The sequence below is a fragment of the Lithobates pipiens genome, unplaced genomic scaffold, assembly GCF_037356315.1.
Source record: "Lithobates pipiens isolate NorthernLeopardFrog02 unplaced genomic scaffold, aLitPip1_a1.2 Scaffold_27, whole genome shotgun sequence".
Lineage (NCBI taxonomy): Eukaryota > Metazoa > Chordata > Amphibia > Anura > Ranidae > Lithobates > Lithobates pipiens.
In genome coordinates, this window is record NW_027507788.1 from 16,193,303 (window position 1) to 16,210,286 (window position 16,984).

The 16,984-nt window shown below is 47.9% G+C and overlaps 1 protein-coding gene across 1 annotated transcript in view; it reads left to right on the top strand.

Annotated features, from left to right (window-relative positions):
- The first annotated feature begins 1,400 nt into the window (after positions 1-1,400).
- Positions 1,401-16,984, top strand: part of LOC143933366 (phospholipase A2 inhibitor and Ly6/PLAUR domain-containing protein-like) — a 36,957-nt gene continuing 21,373 nt past the window's right edge. The window contains exon 1 of the mRNA XM_077456234.1: positions 1,401-1,449. Coding sequence (XP_077312360.1) covers positions 1,401-1,449 — 49 coding nt within the window. The remainder of the gene's footprint in view (positions 1,450-16,984) is intronic.

A 16,984-nucleotide genomic window follows, 5' to 3' on the forward strand; every position in this document is an offset into this window, starting at 1 on the left:
TCTCTCTCCTCCTGCCCCCCTCTCTCTTCCTTCCCCATCTCTCTCCTCTCCCCCCTCTCTCTTCCTTCCCCATCTCTCTCTCCCTGCCCCCTCTCTCTCCTCCTGCTCCCTCTCTCACTCCTCTCTCTCTCTCTCCCTGACCCCCTCTTCCTCCCTTTTCCCCCTCCCCCCCTCACCCCCCTCTCTCTCCCTCTCCCCTCAATCTCTCTGCCCCCCATTCTCTTCCCCCTGTCTCTTCCCAATGCCCTCCCTCTCTCTTCCCCTGCCCCCTCTCCCTTTCCTTGCCCTCCTCTCTCTCTCTCACCCTGCCCCCTCTCTTTCCCCTGCCCCTCTCTTTCCCCTGCCCCCCCCCCCCTCTTCCCCCTGTCCCCTCTCTCTCTCCCTGTACATTTCCCTCCCTGCCCCCTCTCCCTGTCCATTTCCCTCCCTCTCCCTGCAGCCCCCCTCTCTCTCCCCCTATTTCTCTTCCTCTTATTTGCCCCCCTTTTCTTCCCCCCTCTCCCCCTCTATCTCTCTGCCCCCCATTCTCTTCCCCCTGTCTCTTCCCAATGCCCTCCCTCTCTCTTCCCCTGCCCCCTCTCTCTTTCCTTGCCCTCCTCTCTCTCCCTGCCCCCTCTCTTTCCCCTGCCCCCCCTCTTCCCCTGTCCCCTCTCTCTTTCCCTCTGCCCCCCTCTCTCTCTCCCTGTCCATTTCCCTCCCTGCCCCCTCTCCCTGCAGCCCCCCTCTCTCTCCCCCTATTTCTCTTCCTCTTCTCTGCCCCCCCTTTTCTTCCCCCTCTCCCCCCCCCTCTTTCTCCCCCTACCCCCTCCCCCTCTCTCTCTCTCTCTCTCACCCTGCCCCCTTCTCCCTCTCTTCCTTCCCTCTCGCTCTCCCTGCCTGCCCCCCTTCTCCCTCTCTTCCTTCCCTCTCGCTCTCCCTGCCTGCCCCCCTCACTCTCTCCCTCTGCCCTCTCTCTCACCCACAGATTGCAAAAACTATTGGAGGTGGTGGGGGGTTTATGTATTTTTATAAAATTATATATTTTTATTTTACCGCACCAGGTAACGCCAACTCTAGTGACACCGCTGATTTCTCCCATAGCGAGGGGGTAAGGAGGGAAGCACTGCAGGGGTGATTGTTGTTCCTGCCTGGAGTGGGGCTTTACATTTTCTTCCCAACCGACATGCTGAGACTTGCAGAACATTCCGCTAAATAAAGACAAAAGCTGATAATCATCGCTGGTATAAAAAGATGATTGTAAATATGGATACACGGCACATCTAATGAAAGATGATGTCTTATATGTACCTCCTCCTCGCCTTGAAGTTTTCTTCTCTTCGCCCTGACATCTCTTTGGTAAAGGGTCAGTCAGAGCTGTTCCTAGATAGAGTTCTCACATCCATCCATACACAGAGAACATCATGAAGTTTCTGGGACTCCTGCTCGTGATTTGCAGCCTCGCTTCTACAGGTAAGATTCTCTTAGCACTCATGGACATCCCTGCTCTCTGCCATGACCATTACTGATAGTGATGGACGAACTTCCGACGGGACGTTTCGCGAACGCGAAACGCGAACGGACACAAACGTTCGCGAAAACGACCGTTCGCCGCGGGCTCCATTGACTTCAATGGGAGGCGAATTTCGCAAACCTTTAGGTCGAATTTGCGGCCACGGGGTAATTATTAGGGGGTAGCACGTAGTCCCACCACCTGGACAATAGCATAATACATGTATGAGGTGAATTTGGGATCGATAACTACAAGCATTTTTTTTTTATTTGGGAAATTGTTCTGACAATTCAGGACTATGGAGCTAATGAAGGCAATGGAGGAGAGGGAAGGTCAGGGACCAGGGTAGGCAAACAAGAGGGTGCAGGAGATACAGAGCACTGACAGCAGCACCGTAATACAGAGCACTGACATCAGCACCGTGACATACAGCGCTGACAGCAGCTCCGTGACATACAGCGCTGACAGCAGCTCCGTGACATACAGCGCTGACAGCAGCTCCGTGACATACAGCGCTGACAGCAGCTCCGTGACATACAGCGCTGACAGCAGCTCCGTGACATACAGCGCTGACAGCAGCACCGTGACATACAGCGCTGACAGCAGCTCCGTGACATACAGCGCTGACAGCAGCTCCGTGACATACAGCGCTGACAGCAGCTCCGTGACATACAGCACTGACAGCAGCTCCGTGACATACAGCGCTGACAGCAGCTCCGTGACATACAGCGCTGACAGCAGCACCGTGACATACAGCGCTGACAGCAGCTCCGTGACATACAGCGCTGACAGCAGCTCCGTGACATACAGCGCTGACAGCAGCTCCGTGACATACAGCGCTGACAGCAGCTCCGTGACATACAGCGCTGACAGCAGCTCCGTGACATACAGCGCTGACAGCAGCTCCGTGACATACAGCGCTGACAGCAGCTCCGTGACATACAGCGCTGACAGCAGCTCCGTGACATACAGCGCTGACAGCAGCTCCGTGACATACAGCGCTGACAGCAGCTCCGTGACATACAGCGCTGACAGCAGCACCGTAAGCAGCCCCAGGAGGAAGTCAGCACAGCACAGGGATGGTGTGATCCCCTCATAATAAGAACCCCCAGGAGGAAGTCAGCACAGCACAGGGATGGTGGGAGCCCCTCATAATAAGAACACCCAGGAGGAAGTCAGCACAGCACAGGGATGGTGGGAACCCCTCATAATAAGCAGCCCCAGTAGAAATATGACACCGCTCAACCTCTTCAAAGAGGAGGGTAGGGGCATATAGTACGGTGTGCTTTTTTGGGTCAGGGAAGTGAGCCAAATGAATTAAGAAGGTCTGTGTGCTTGATTCCAAAAATTGTTTATAGACATATACATGGTCTACTGATCACATGTGTTGAATTCCTCCGAGATCCATGCCTCATTCATTTTTAGAAATGTGAGGTAGTTAACACTGTGGTGAGCTAGGCGAGTACGCTTATCGGTCACAATCCCCCCTGCTGCGCTGAACGTCCTTTCGGACAGGACACTGGATGAGGGGCAAGCCAACAGTTCGATTGCAAATTGGGCAAGCTCTGGCCAGAGGTCAAGCCTGCCCACCCAGTAGTCTAGGGGTTCATCACTCCTCAGAGCGTCCACATCGGCCGTTAACCCAATGTAGTCGGACACCTGACGGTCTAGGCGTTCCCTGATGCTGGATCCGGATGACACCTGTCGATGGGTCGGCTGAAAGAATGACCTCATATCCGAAGTCACCAACACATCTTCAAACCGGCCTCTTCTTGCAGGCGCTGTTGGATTGGTACCCGCAAATCCTTCTCTGGGAGTGGGAATTGCTCCTCTGCCAGCGCACGCAAAAGCAGAATGCAGCATTTCTCGAAGCAAGGCCTGGAAGTGCTGCATTCTGACAGCCCTCTGCGACGGCGGTAACATTTCCGCCATTTTGTGTTTGTACCGGGGGTCTAAGTACGTTGCCACCCAGTACTGGTCCTTGACCCTCATGCTTTTTATACGGGGGTCCCTATTAAAACACTGGAGCATGAAGGCCCCCATTTGCACTAAAGTGGAAGCGGTGTGGTGGCCTGGCTCCTGCTCATCATCCAGGATAATGTCGTCCTCTTCATTCTCCTCTCCCCATCCTCGCACAACAGGGATCCCAGAAAGGTTTAAAGCATGCTCTTCTTGCTCCTGCTCATCCGCCCCGGCACCATCCTCCTCTGACTCCTCATCAGACTCCTGTTGTTGACTTGTCTCAGATAGAGTAGCCCCCCCTGGGAATTCATCCAGCATTGCGACTTCCTCATCTTCCCGCTCCTGCTCCTCCACAGCCTGATCAATGACACGACGCAATGCACGCTCCAGAAAGAAGGCATAAGGTACCATGTCACTGATGGCGCCATGGCTGCGACTGACCAGTTTGGTGATCTCCTCAAATGGCCGCAGAAGTCTGCATGTGTCGCGCATGAGCAGCCACTGGCGCGGTGAAAAAAAACCCAGCTCCCCAGAACCGTTTCTTTCGCAGAGTTCATACAGGTAGACGTTAACTGCACGTTTCTGCTGGAGCAGCCTATCAAGCATATAGAAGGTTGAGTTCCATCGCGTCGGGCAATCGCAAATAAGACGTCTGACCGGCAGATGGTGTCGCCGCTGAATGTCAGCAAGGCGAGCCATGGCCGTGTAAGATCTTCTGAAATGGGCCGAGATTTTCCTTGCCTGCCGCAAGATGTCCTGGACCCCAGGGTATTTGACAAGGAATCGCTGCACGACCAAGTTTAAGACGTGTGCCATGCACGGCACGTGCGTGATTTTGCCCTGTTTCAATGCGCTAAGCAGATTGGCACCGTTGTCACACACCACTTTACCAACTGTCAAATTGAGCGGTGTTAGCCACTCATCTGCCTGTGAACGCAAAGCTGAAAGGAGTGCCGGGCCAGTGTGGCTCTTTGCTTCCAGGCACAACAGACGCAGCACGGCATGGCAACGTCTCACCTGGCATGTGGAATAGGTTCTGGGGAGCTTGGGCGGTGCAGTGGAAGAGACGCTAGCAGCGGAAAAGGAGGAGGCAGCTGAGGAGGAGAGGGAGGAGGATGGAGTAGGAGGAGGAGAAGAAGAGTCAGGCCTGCATGCAATCCGTGGCGGTAAAACCAAATCTACACGGGTGCCACGGGTTACATGCTTGACGGCCGTCAGAAGGTTCACCCAGTGGGCAGTAAAACTGATATACCTTCCCTGCCCGTGTTTGCTAGACCACGTGTCTGTGGTCAGATGTATCTTGGCACCGACACTGTGTGCCAGAGATACATTCACTTGCCGCTGAACATGGCCATATAGCTCTGGGATGCCCTTCTCTGAGAAATACTTCCTTCCTGGGACCTTCCATTGTGGTGTTCCAATGGCCACAAATTTGCGAAAGGCCTCCGAGTCCACCAGTTTATATGGCAGTAGTTGGCGGGCTATGAGTTCTGACAAGCCAGCCGCCAACCGTTGGGCAAGAGGGTTATCCGGCGTCATCATTTTTTTACGCTCAAACATTAGGCCCACGGAAGCCTGCCTTTTTGCAGAAAAATGTGAGCTTGGCGTGATGGAAGGTGGAGTGGAGGACAATTGTGAGGAGAGAGGAGAAGGAGAAGTAGAAGACGAGGCTGGACGGTGAGAGCCTGCAGTGTGGCTTTGTGTGTTCCGTTGCTCCCACTGGGCTCGGTGATGGCTGCTCATGTGCCTTCTTAAGGCGGTCGTCCCTAGGTGAGTATTGGGCTTACCGCGACTAACGCGTTGACTGCAAAGATTGCAGATGGCAACGCTATTGTCAGCAGCGGACACGTTAAAAAAAGCCCACACTGCGGAGCCATGTGCCGGTGTCCTGGGAGCGCCAGATGTGACCGTACATGGTCGATGACTCGCTCCTGATACATTTGCAGTCTGCTTTGTCCCTGCTGTGCAATGTAAGTCATTGCTGCTTCTCCTCCCTATCTGCTGGTCCATATCTCCCTCTGAACTCCCCTCCTCTTCCTCTCTTGTGGGCACCCACGTGACATCACTAGACACGTCATCATCAACGTCACCTTCCCCACCGCTATAAGTAGAGTAGGCAGCAACACCGGGGACCAACCTCCTCCTTGGGCTGATCTGGGTACTGGCGTCAGACTGCTGAGTAGCGCTTGTTGCTACCTCCTCTTCCTGATCCAATACCAAGAGTGGCTGCGCATCAGAAATGTCCTCTTGATATGGATCGGAAAATAATTCCAGTGACTCAAGCGGAAGGTATGTGGTGGTGGTGGTGGTGGTCGTGTTGTTGGTGGTAGTGTCTTTGGGGGTGCACATAGCAGAGAGTGAAGAAGAGGGTGCAGATCGAGAGGATGAGGAGGGTGCAGAAGAGTAAGGCTGAGCGAGCCACTCAACCAAGTCTGGTGCATCCTTTAAAGTAATTGAACGCACCTTCTGCAACTTCCCACTTTGGCTCAAGCCTGTTGCTCCTGCCCTACCCCTACCACCCCTGCGGAAGGGCCTGCCTCTTCCTCTGCATGTCATTTTTTAAATGACCCTGTGACAAAACTCTTAGTCCCTATACCGCTGAAGGACTGCTGCAGTATAGGTGAGCGGTCAGCAGTGGTGCACGTCAACCCTATCTATTGTGGACCTATAGCGGTCCTTACAGAACAGCAGACTGTACCGCACTCAAGCCTATGTACCGTAGCACCCTATACCAAGTTACCAGTCCTTATAAGAACTTTTGTGGACCAAGCAGGTTGTGTATTAGTGTTTAGCAGACTGTACGTCAGTCCCTATACCGCTGAAGGACTGCTGCAGTATAGGGCAGCGGTCAGCAGTGGTGCACGTCAACCCTATCTATTGTGGACCGATAGCGGTCCTTACAGAACAGCAGACTGTACCGCACTCAAGCCTATGTACCGTAGCACCCTATACCAAGTTACCAGTCCTTATAAGAACTTTTGTGGACCAAGCAGGTTGTGTGTTAGTGTTTAGCAGACTGTGCGTCAGTCCCTATACCGCTGAAGGACTGCTGCAGTATAGGGCAGCGGTCAGCAGTAGTGCACGGCAACCCTATGTATTGTGGACCGATAGCGGTCCTTACAGAACAGCAGACTGTAACGCACTCAGGCCTATGTACCGTAGCACCCTATACCAAGTTACCAGTCCTTATAAGAACTTTTGTGGACCAAGCAGGTTGTGTGTTAGTGATTAGCAGACTGTACGTCAGTCCCTATACCAATGAAGGACTGCTGCAGTATAGGGCAGCGGTCAGCAGTAGTGCACGGCAACCCTATGTATTGTGGACCGATAGCGGTCCTTACAGAACAGCAGACTGTAACGCACTCAGGCCTATGTACCGTAGCACCCTATACCAAGTTACCAGTCCTTATAAAAACTTTTGTGGACCAAGCAGGTTGTGTGTTAGTGTTTAGCAGACTGTGCGTCAGTCCCTATACCGCTGAAGGACTGCTGCAGTATAGGGCAGCGGTCAGCAGTGGTGCACGTCAACCCTATCTATTGTGGACCGATAGCGGTCCTTACAGAACAGCAGACTGTACCGCACTCAAGCCTATGTACCGTAGCACCCTATACCAAGTTACCAGTCCTTATAAGAACTTTTGTGGACCAAGCAGGTTGTGTATTAGTGTTTAGCAGACTGTACGTCAGTCCCTATACCGCTGAAGGACTGCTGCAGTATAGGGCAGCGGTCAGCAGTGGTGCACGTCAACCCTATCTATTGTGGACCGATAGCGGTCCTTACAGAACAGCAGACTGTACCGCACTCAAGCCTATGTACCGTAGCACCCTATACCAAGTTACCAGTCCTTATAAGAACTTTTGTGGAACAAGCAGGTTGTGTGTTAGTGATTAGCAGACTGTACGTCAGTCCCTATACCAATGAAGGACTGCTGCAGTATAGGGCAGCGGTCAGCAGTAGTGCACGGCAACCCTATGTATTGTGGACCGATAGCGGTCCTTACAGAACAGCAGACTGTAACGCACTCAGGCCTATGTACCGTAGCACCCTATACCAAGTTACCAGTCCTTATAAGAACTTTTGTGGAACAAGCAGGTTGTGTGTTAGTGATTAGCAGACTGTACGTCAGTCCCTATACCAATGAAGGACTGCTGCAGTATAGGGCAGCGGTCAGCAGTAGTGCACGGCAACCCTATGTATTGTGGACCGATAGCGGTCCTTACAGAACAGCAGACTGTAACGCACTCAGGCCTATGTACCGTAGCACCCTATACCAAGTTACCAGTCCTTATAAAAACTTTTGTGGACCAAGCAGGTTGTGTGTTAGTGTTTAGCAGACTGTGCGTCAGTCCCTATACCGCTGAAGGACTGCTGCAGTATAGGGCAGCGGTCAGCAGTAGTGCACGGCAACCCTATGTATTGTGGACCGATAGCGGTCCTTACAGAACAGCAGACTGTAACGCACTCAGGCCTATGTACCGTAGCACCCTATACCAAGTTACCAGTCCTTATAAGAACTTTTGTGGACCAAGCAGGTTGTGTGTTAGTGATTAGCAGACTGTACGTCAGTCCCTATACCAATGAAGGACTGCTGCAGTATAGGGCAGCGGTCAGCAGTAGTGCACGGCAACCCTATGTATTGTGGACCGATAGCGGTCCTTACAGAACAGCAGACTGTAACGCACTCAGGCCTATGTACCGTAGCACCCTATACCAAGTTACCAGTCCTTATAAGAACTTTTGTGGAACAAGCAGGTTGTGTGTTAGTGATTAGCAGACTGTACGTCAGTCCCTATACCAATGAAGGACTGCTGCAGTATAGGGCAGCGGTCAGCAGTAGTGCACGGCAACCCTATGTATTGTGGACCGATAGCGGTCCTTACAGAACAGCAGACTGTAACGCACTCAGGCCTATGTACCGTAGCACCCTATACCAAGTTACCAGTCCTTATAAGAACTTTTGTGGACCAAGCAGGTTGTGTGTTAGTGATTAGCAGACTGTACGTCAGTCCCTATACCAATGAAGGACTGCTGCAGTATAGGGCAGCGGTCAGCAGTAGTGCACGGCAACCCTATGTATTGTGGACCGATAGCGGTCCTTACAGAACAGCAGACTGTACTGCACTCAGGCCTATGTACCGTAGCACCCTATACCAAGTTACCAGTCCTTATAAAAACTTTTGTGGACCAAGCAGGTTGTGTGTTAGTGTTTAGCAGACTGTGCGTCAGTCCCTATACCGCTGAAGGACTGCTGCAGTATAGGGCAGCGGTCAGCAGTAGTGCACGGCAACCCTATGTATTGTGGACCGATAGCGGTCCTTACAGAACAGCAGACTGTAACGCACTCAGGCCTATGTACCGTAGCACCCTATACCAAGTTACCAGTCCTTATAAGAACTTTTGTGGACCAAGCAGGTTGTGTGTTAGTGATTAGCAGACTGTACGTCAGTCCCTATACCAATGAAGGACTGCTGCAGTATAGGGCAGCGGTCAGCAGTAGTGCACGGCAACCCTATGTATTGTGGACCGATAGCGGTCCTTACAGAACAGCAGACTGTACCGCACCCAAGCCTATGTACCGTAGCACCCTAGACAGACCAAGTTACCAGTCCTGATAAAGAGCTTTGTGGAACAAGTGAGTTGTGAATGATTAGCAGACTGCAGCAGAAGGGCAGCAGTCAAGTATAATATTCTTTCTATATTTGGAAGAAAGAATATTATACGTGTACAAGCCTATTACCGTACCACTGATACCAGTCCTGAAAAGAACCTTTGTGGAACTAATAGTAACAGCAAGTCTTTAAAATTATCCTCACTGCCTGACACACTGCTTCCTGCCTGTCCCTATACAAATTGGCAAAAAAGAGTAGGCTGGAACGATTAGCTGGAACAGCTCTTTTGTGGACCTGATAGTAACAGCTAATGATGATGATGATGATGATGATGAAGAAAGACTAATCTGGCTGAGCTGTCCCTAAAATAGCAGCATACAGCGCTCTGTCCCTTTATCTAAACTGACAAAAGAAACTCAGGCTGCTGACCTAACACCTATACCAGTCCTGAAAAGAACTTTTGTGTACCAAATAGCTAGCGTTTTCTCTGTCCCTACTCCACACAGGATCCTTTCCCTACAGTGACAGAAGAAAGAATGTAAAATGGCCACCGGATCGGGTGTATTTATAGGTTAGGGGGAATGTCCAAGTGTCCATGAGCTGTCATGTCTCAATTGGTTGTCCTGTAACACATGATAAACGTGTCACGAAAGGTTAAAGTTCTTGTATACATTAAACACGTAAGTCCGCCGGGGCGAACGACGGAAAAAGGCGTTCGAACCCGCGGACGGCGAAAGTCGGAAATTCGCCGCGAAACGACCGCCGGGCGAACCGTTCGGCCATCACTAATTACTGACACTCGATACGCTTGCAAAAGTGCAACATTTCTAAAGGTATACTTAGGCCTCATGCACACGAGACGCAGTTAAACGCGTGTTCAGATGCAGTTGGACAACTTTTTTCAACTGCACCGGAACTCATTCAATGTTATCCTATGTGTCCATGCACACAGTCTTGTTTTTTTGCAGTTTTTATGCAGTTGCGTTTAACCTCGTTTTTCCAGAAGCAAAAAAATGGGTTCAGACGCAAAAATTTCCACGTTTCAGACGCAAAACGCGGCTAAACGTGTCTAAACGCGGCTAAACGCGGCACCCGAACCCACCCAAACTCTGCTCAAAAAAAGCTGAAACGCGCGTTTAGAAATGCGCGGTTTGCCGCGTTTAGGCGCGTTCAGCTGCGTTTGCGTTTATAAAGATAACATCATGTAGACCCTCCCCAAGCTCTCAAAGCATGTTTTTTTAACTATTTCTGCTATTTTGATCAGGGTGAGCAGCAGCAGCATAGAGAACAGTTGCACACTTGCATTTGCCTCTCTTTCTGTGGTATATATTTTGAAATGGATCCCATCTCATATCTGTCCTTTATTTTTATTTTTTTAATAATGTCTATTTATAGCAAATTATCCAATTTTTTTAAATATCTAAATTTTTCTTGTGCCAATTTTTAACATGTTTTCAACAGTATTAAAATAGTTAATTATTTATTTTTTAATCTTAATATATGCTTTTATTCATTTTTTGTAGTTTCAAATAGTTTTATTTAAAAGCAAATCTATGTTAATTTGATTTTTTATAATTGTTTTAAATTTATTTCGCCAATTTTTTAATATATTTTTATCGTGAAATATGCACTGATTAATATATTTTAATTCTTTGCTGCTGTATATGGTAGTATAATATTTTTTAATGCCTTATTAAAATATCCAGAATCCTAACCCTAACCATTCATCCTAACCCTAACACTAACCACTAACCCTAACACTAACAGCTAACACTATCCCTTACACTAACCCTAACCCTAAACAACCCTAACCCTAATCCAACCCTTAATCCTAAACAATAACCCTAACGGATAACCACTTACCATAACCCCCAACCCATATCTTGGGGCCAATTATTGTCAGGAACCCCAAAATTGGATATGTTGTAGTGCTAGATCCACAGTGTCTGCATACCAAATTTGGGGTTCCTGACAATAAGTGGCCCCAAGATATGGGCCCTCAAACTCGAGTCGCAAAATGTCATTCTCTGATACAGAAAAGTGCATGACATTTTGTGACCCGAATTTGGGGCCCCCTATCTCGGGGTCACTTGGTGATAGGCACCCCAAATGTGGATATGTTGTAGTGCTAGATCCACAGTGTCTGCATACCAAATTTGGGGTTCCTGACATTAAGTGGCCCCAAGATATGGGCCCCCAAATTCGGGTCACAAAAATGTCATTCTCAGATTATAGTTCTGAGTTTTCAGGTCCAAAAAATTGGGTTCCTTTAAAAACGCATATAAACGCAAAAGCGGCTAGCCGCGTTTAGCTGCGTTTAGCCGCGTTTTGCGTCTGAAACGTGGACATTTTTGCGTCTGAACCCATTTTTTTGCTTCTGGAAAAACGAGGGTAAACGCAACTGCATAAAAACGGCAAAAAACGAGACGGTGTGCATGGACACATAGGATAACATTGAATGAGTTCAGGGGCAGTTGAAAAAAGTGTCCAACTGCATCTGAACACGCATTTAACTGCGTCTCGTGTGCATGAGGCCTTAGCCGCGTTTGCGTTTATATGCGTTTTTAAAGGAACCCAATTTTTTGGACCTGAAAACTCAGAAATATGATCCGAGAATGACATTTTGTGACCCGACTTTGGGGGCCCATATCTTGGAGCCAATTATTGACAGGAACCCCAAATTCGGTATGCAGACATTGTGGATGTAGCACTACAACATATCCAAATTTGAGGTTCCTATCACCAAGTGACCCCGAGATAGGGGGCCCCAAATTCGGGTCGCAAAATGTCATGCACTTTTCTGCATCAGAGAATTACATTTTGCGACCCGAATTTGGGGGCCCATATCTTGGGGCCAATTATTGCCAGGAACCCCAAATTCGGTATGCAGACATTGTTGATATAGCACTACAACATATCCAAATTTGAGGTTCCTATAACTAAGTGACCCCGAGATAGAGGGCCCCAAAGTCGGATCGCAAAATGTCATGCACTTTTCTGCATCAGAGAATGACATTTTGCGACCCGACTTTGGGGGCCCATATCTTGGGGCTAATTATTGCCAGGAACCCCAAATTCGGTATTCAGACATTGTGGATCTAGCACTACAACATATCCAAATTTGAGGTTCCTATCACCAAGTGTCACCGAGATAGGGGGCCCCAAAGTCGGGTCGCAAAATCAGAGATACATGGCCTCAAAGTCAACTGTGACCATCTGCTGCAATGTAATTTGGTCATTAGGGTTGGGTGTTATGGTAAATGGTTATCCGTTAGGGTTAGGGTTATTGTTTAGGATTAAGGGTTGGATTAGGATTAGGGTTGTTTAGGGTTAGGGTTAGTGTAAGGGATAGGGTTAGCTGTTAGGGGTAGGGTTAGTGTTAGGGGTTAGGGTTAGTGGTTAGTGTTAGGGTTAGGATGAATGGTTATGGTTAGGATTCTGGATATTTTAATAAGGCATTAAAAAATATTATACTACCATATACAGCAGCAAAGAATTAAAATATATTAATCAGTACATATTTCACGATAAAAATATATTAAAAATGTGGCCAAATAAATTTAAATCAATTATAAAAAATCTAATTAACATAGATTTGCTTTTAAATAAAACAATTTGAAACTAGAAAAAAATGAATAAAAACATATATTAAGATAAAAATAAAAAAATAATTAACTATTTTAATATTGTTTTATATTAGGAATAATGAAAACATGTTAAAAGTTGCCACAAGAAAATTTTAGATATTTTAAAATATTGGATAATTTGCTATAAATAGACATTATTTTTAAAAAAAATAAAGGACAGAGAAAAAAATTAATCTGTACATCCATAGATAAATATATTTTATAAATATATACACATACTTGATCGTTACCAATAGACGTTCCTCTGGTGACACAATGTTTCTCATATTGGTGTCCATGAATGTCACACCAGGTCCTACTTTTTCTAAGAGCAGATCAAATGTCACAATGGACATCCGGCTAAAATTAAAAAACTTGTCGGGGTAGGTACGCAGGGTAGGTACGCAGCTGCACATACATGTTTGTGAAATATCCAACGGACATTCGCTGTCCCATCAACAGATGGGTCCAATATCGACGAGCTCTGACTCTGGACCTCTCACGAAATTTGCCACGACGTTGCTGTCTCATCAAGAGCAACATCAGGAGCATTTCCTGACATATATTCAATATGGGATCCATTTCAAAATATATACCACAGAAAGAGAGGCAAATGCAAGTGTACAACTGCTCTCTATGCTGCTGCTGCTCACTCTGATCAAAATAGCAGAAATAGTTAAAAAAAACATGCTTTGAGAGCTTGGGGAGGGTCTACATGATGTTATCTGTATAAAACGCTTATAAACGCAAACGCGTCTAAACGTGGCATGCAAACGTGGCAAAACGCGTGTTTCTAAACGCCCATTTCCGCTTTTTTTGAGCAGAGTTTTTACCTGCGTCTCGTGTGCATGAGGCCTTGCAGTGTGCTGGGGCTTTAAAAGTGCTTTAAAGTGGAACTTTACCCATAACAACTTCATAAAAAAATAATGTTCTTTAGCAAGGAATGCTACCAAAATGAGTGTGTGCTGTAATTTGCCTCCAGCATTGCTCCAGTTTCTTCTTGCTGGAGGCAGCCCTTAAGCAGCAGCAGTGGCGTCGCTAGGGGGTACTGAGGGTGTGGACCGCCTCGCCACTCTGATGCCCCCCTGAAAGACCGCAGCACTTTCTGCCGCAGACATGCAGGGCTGGTGGAAGACCCACGGCTCCATCCACCTGCTCCCCCCACCTCTCTAATGATCGCTCCGTACTCTGCGGGTTAAAGTCGGCTCAGGAGCTGCAGCTGTCCTAGAAGGAAAGGATCCCCAAACTGCTCTTTTTACCATTTTTTTGCAATACGGCACTGCGTTATTTTAACTAATAATTGCACAGTCGTGTGATGTTGTACCAAAATAAAATTTTGACCTTTTTTCCCCACAAATAGAGTTTTCTTTTGGTGGCATTTTATCATCTCTGTGGTTTTTATTTGCGCTATAAACAAAGAAAAACTGACAATTTAAAAAAACTAAAATCTATATTTTTTATTTCCTGCTACAAAACATACCCGATAAAAAAAAAAAAAAATGTCTTCATCAGTTTAGGCCAATATGTATTCTGCTACATGTTTTTGGTTAAAAAAAAAGCGTATATTGATTGGTTTGCGCAAAAATTACAGCGACTACAAACTATGGGATATTTTTATTATTTTACTAGTAATGGTGGCGATCAGCGACTTACCTAGTTACATAGTTAGCCAGGTTGAAAAAAGACACAAGTCCATCCAGTTCAACCACAAAAAAAAAATAAAAAATAAAAATAATATCATACAATTCTATTTACCCAATTCTATACCCACAGTTGATCCAGAGGAAGGCGAAAAACCCCAGCAGAGCATGATCCAATTTGCTAAAGCAGGGGAAAAAAATCCTTGATGATCCCCAGAGAGGCAATCGGATTTTCCCTGGATCAACTTTACCTATAAATGTTAGTACCCCGTTATATTATGTACACTTAGGAAATAATCCAGGCCTTTCTTAAAGCAATCTACTGAGCTGGCCAGAACCACCTCTGCAGGAAGTTTATTTCACATTTTCACAGCTCTTACTGTGAAGAAACCTTTCTGTATTTGGAGATGAAATTTCTTTTCCTCTAAACGTAAAGAGTGCCCCCTTGTCCTCTTTGTTGACTGTAAAGTGAATAACTCAACACCAAGTTCACTATATGGACCCCTTATATATTTGTACATGTTGATCATATCCCCCCTTAATCTCCTCTTCTCAAGAGTGAATAAATTCAGTTCCTCTAATCTTTCCTCATAGCTGAGCTCCTCCATGCCTCTTATCAGTTTGGTTGACCTTCTCTGCACTTTCTCCAGTTCCCCAATATCCTTTTTGAGAACTGGTGCCCAAAACTGATCTGCATATTCCAGATGAGGTCTTACTAATGATTTGAACAAGGGAAAAATGATATCTCTCTCTATTATATCTCTCTCTCTGGAGTCCATACCTCTCTTGATACTAGAAAGGACTTTGCTTGCTTTGGAAACCGCAGCTTGGCATTGCATGCTATTATTGAGCTTATGATCTACCAAAACCCCCAGATCCTTCTCCACTATGGATCCCCCCCAGTTGTACTCCCCCTAGTATGTATGATGCATGCATATTCTTAGGCCCCAAGTGCAGAACTTTACATTTATCAACATTAAACACTGACCCACAACATGCAGAGTTGGTAGAATAGATCACAAAGCCGTCCTCATCCTCCTCATCCTCTGTCACCCAGGCTAAGAGAAGAGAAGCTCTCATGCAGTTCGTTGGCAACAGTACTTAAAAGACCCACACCAAAGATCAAGGCGGACCTCTCTGGGTAACTGAGTAACTCTGCTGGCAGCTAGGAAGGATGCATGACAGGGTGCAGAAATGTTGGAGCTTGTGCCACCACCATGCCTTCAAAATGCTGGTAGTGGTGATTCTGCCATACCCCTCTCTTCCACCCCCTCCACTTCTTCTTCCTCTATGGCCTCTTCCTGTGCAGATTTGTCCTCAGAACCAGCGGTGCTCCTTAGGCATTCTAGGGGCTACGAAAGCACTCAGGCAAAAAGACGCCATGCGGTGCTTGAGTTGGTCTGCTTAGGTCACACTGGGGCAGAGATTCTGGCAGCTCTGCAGCGGCAGGTTCGGAGGTGGTTGAAGCCACGCCAGGTTCAGCTGGGAATGGTGGTTTGCGACAATGGCACCAACCTCCTCTCCGCCTTCCAACAGGGACACTTGACCCATGTTCCCTGTTTGGCTCACATCCTTAATTTGGTGGTGCAGCAGTTCTTGTGCAGGTACCTGGGCTTACAAGATCTCCTGAGGCAGGCCAGGAAAGTCTGTGGGCATTTCCACCGGTCATATAATGCCAGTGCTTGGCTGGCTGACCTTCAAAAGGAATACAACCTGCCCAAGAATCACCTCATTTGTGACATGCCTACCAGGTGTAACTCAACGTTGGCAATGCTGCAGCAGCTGCACATGTGGCAGAGGGCTATCAATGACTACCTGTGCGAGCATGGAACCAGGACAGGGTCAGGGGAGCTTGGCTTTTTTTCGCCACACCAGTGGCTACTGATCAAGAATGCATGCACTGTCCTGTCACCATTTGAGGAGGCCACGAGGATGGTGAGCAGTGACAGTGCATGCATCAGTGATAATGTCCCTCTTGTCTTCCTGTTGGAGCACACACTTCATGGAAAAATGGACAGGGCACTTGAGGCAGAACAGAGGGAGGAAGAGGAGGACTTCCTTACCTCTCAAGGTCCGCTTTATCCAGATAGTATTCCTGCGGGCCCGCCAATCACACAGGAAGAGGAGGAGGATGAGGAATGTGTCAGCATGGAGGTGGAGCCTGGCACTCAGCATCAGCAGCTGTCTTCAAGGGATCGTTTTCAGTCCCATGGACTTGTACGTGGCTGGGAGGAGGTGGCTGCAGATCATATCGTCCCTAGTGACCCAGAGGACTCTGGACTGAATGCCTCAGCAAACCTATGCCGCATGGCCTCCCTGATACTTCAAAGCCTGTGAAAGGACCCTTGGATTCATGGTATCCAGGAGAGGGATCAGTACTGGCTGGCAACCCTTCTTGATCCACGTTACAAGGGTAAGGTTGCAGAACTTATCCAGCCTTCGCAGAGGGAGCAGAGGATGAAACATATTCGGGCGGCCTTGCAGAAAGGTTTCTGCAATGCGTTTCCAGAGCCTGGGAGATTAAAATTTCTCCTGGTCCTCCTGGACATCATGTTGCTGAGGCTTCGGTCAGTCACAGAAGGAGCGGTGGAGAAGGTGGCCTTCAGAACGATGCGTTTTTTAGTCCGCAGCTCCAAGGTCTGATTTGTTCCAGCAAC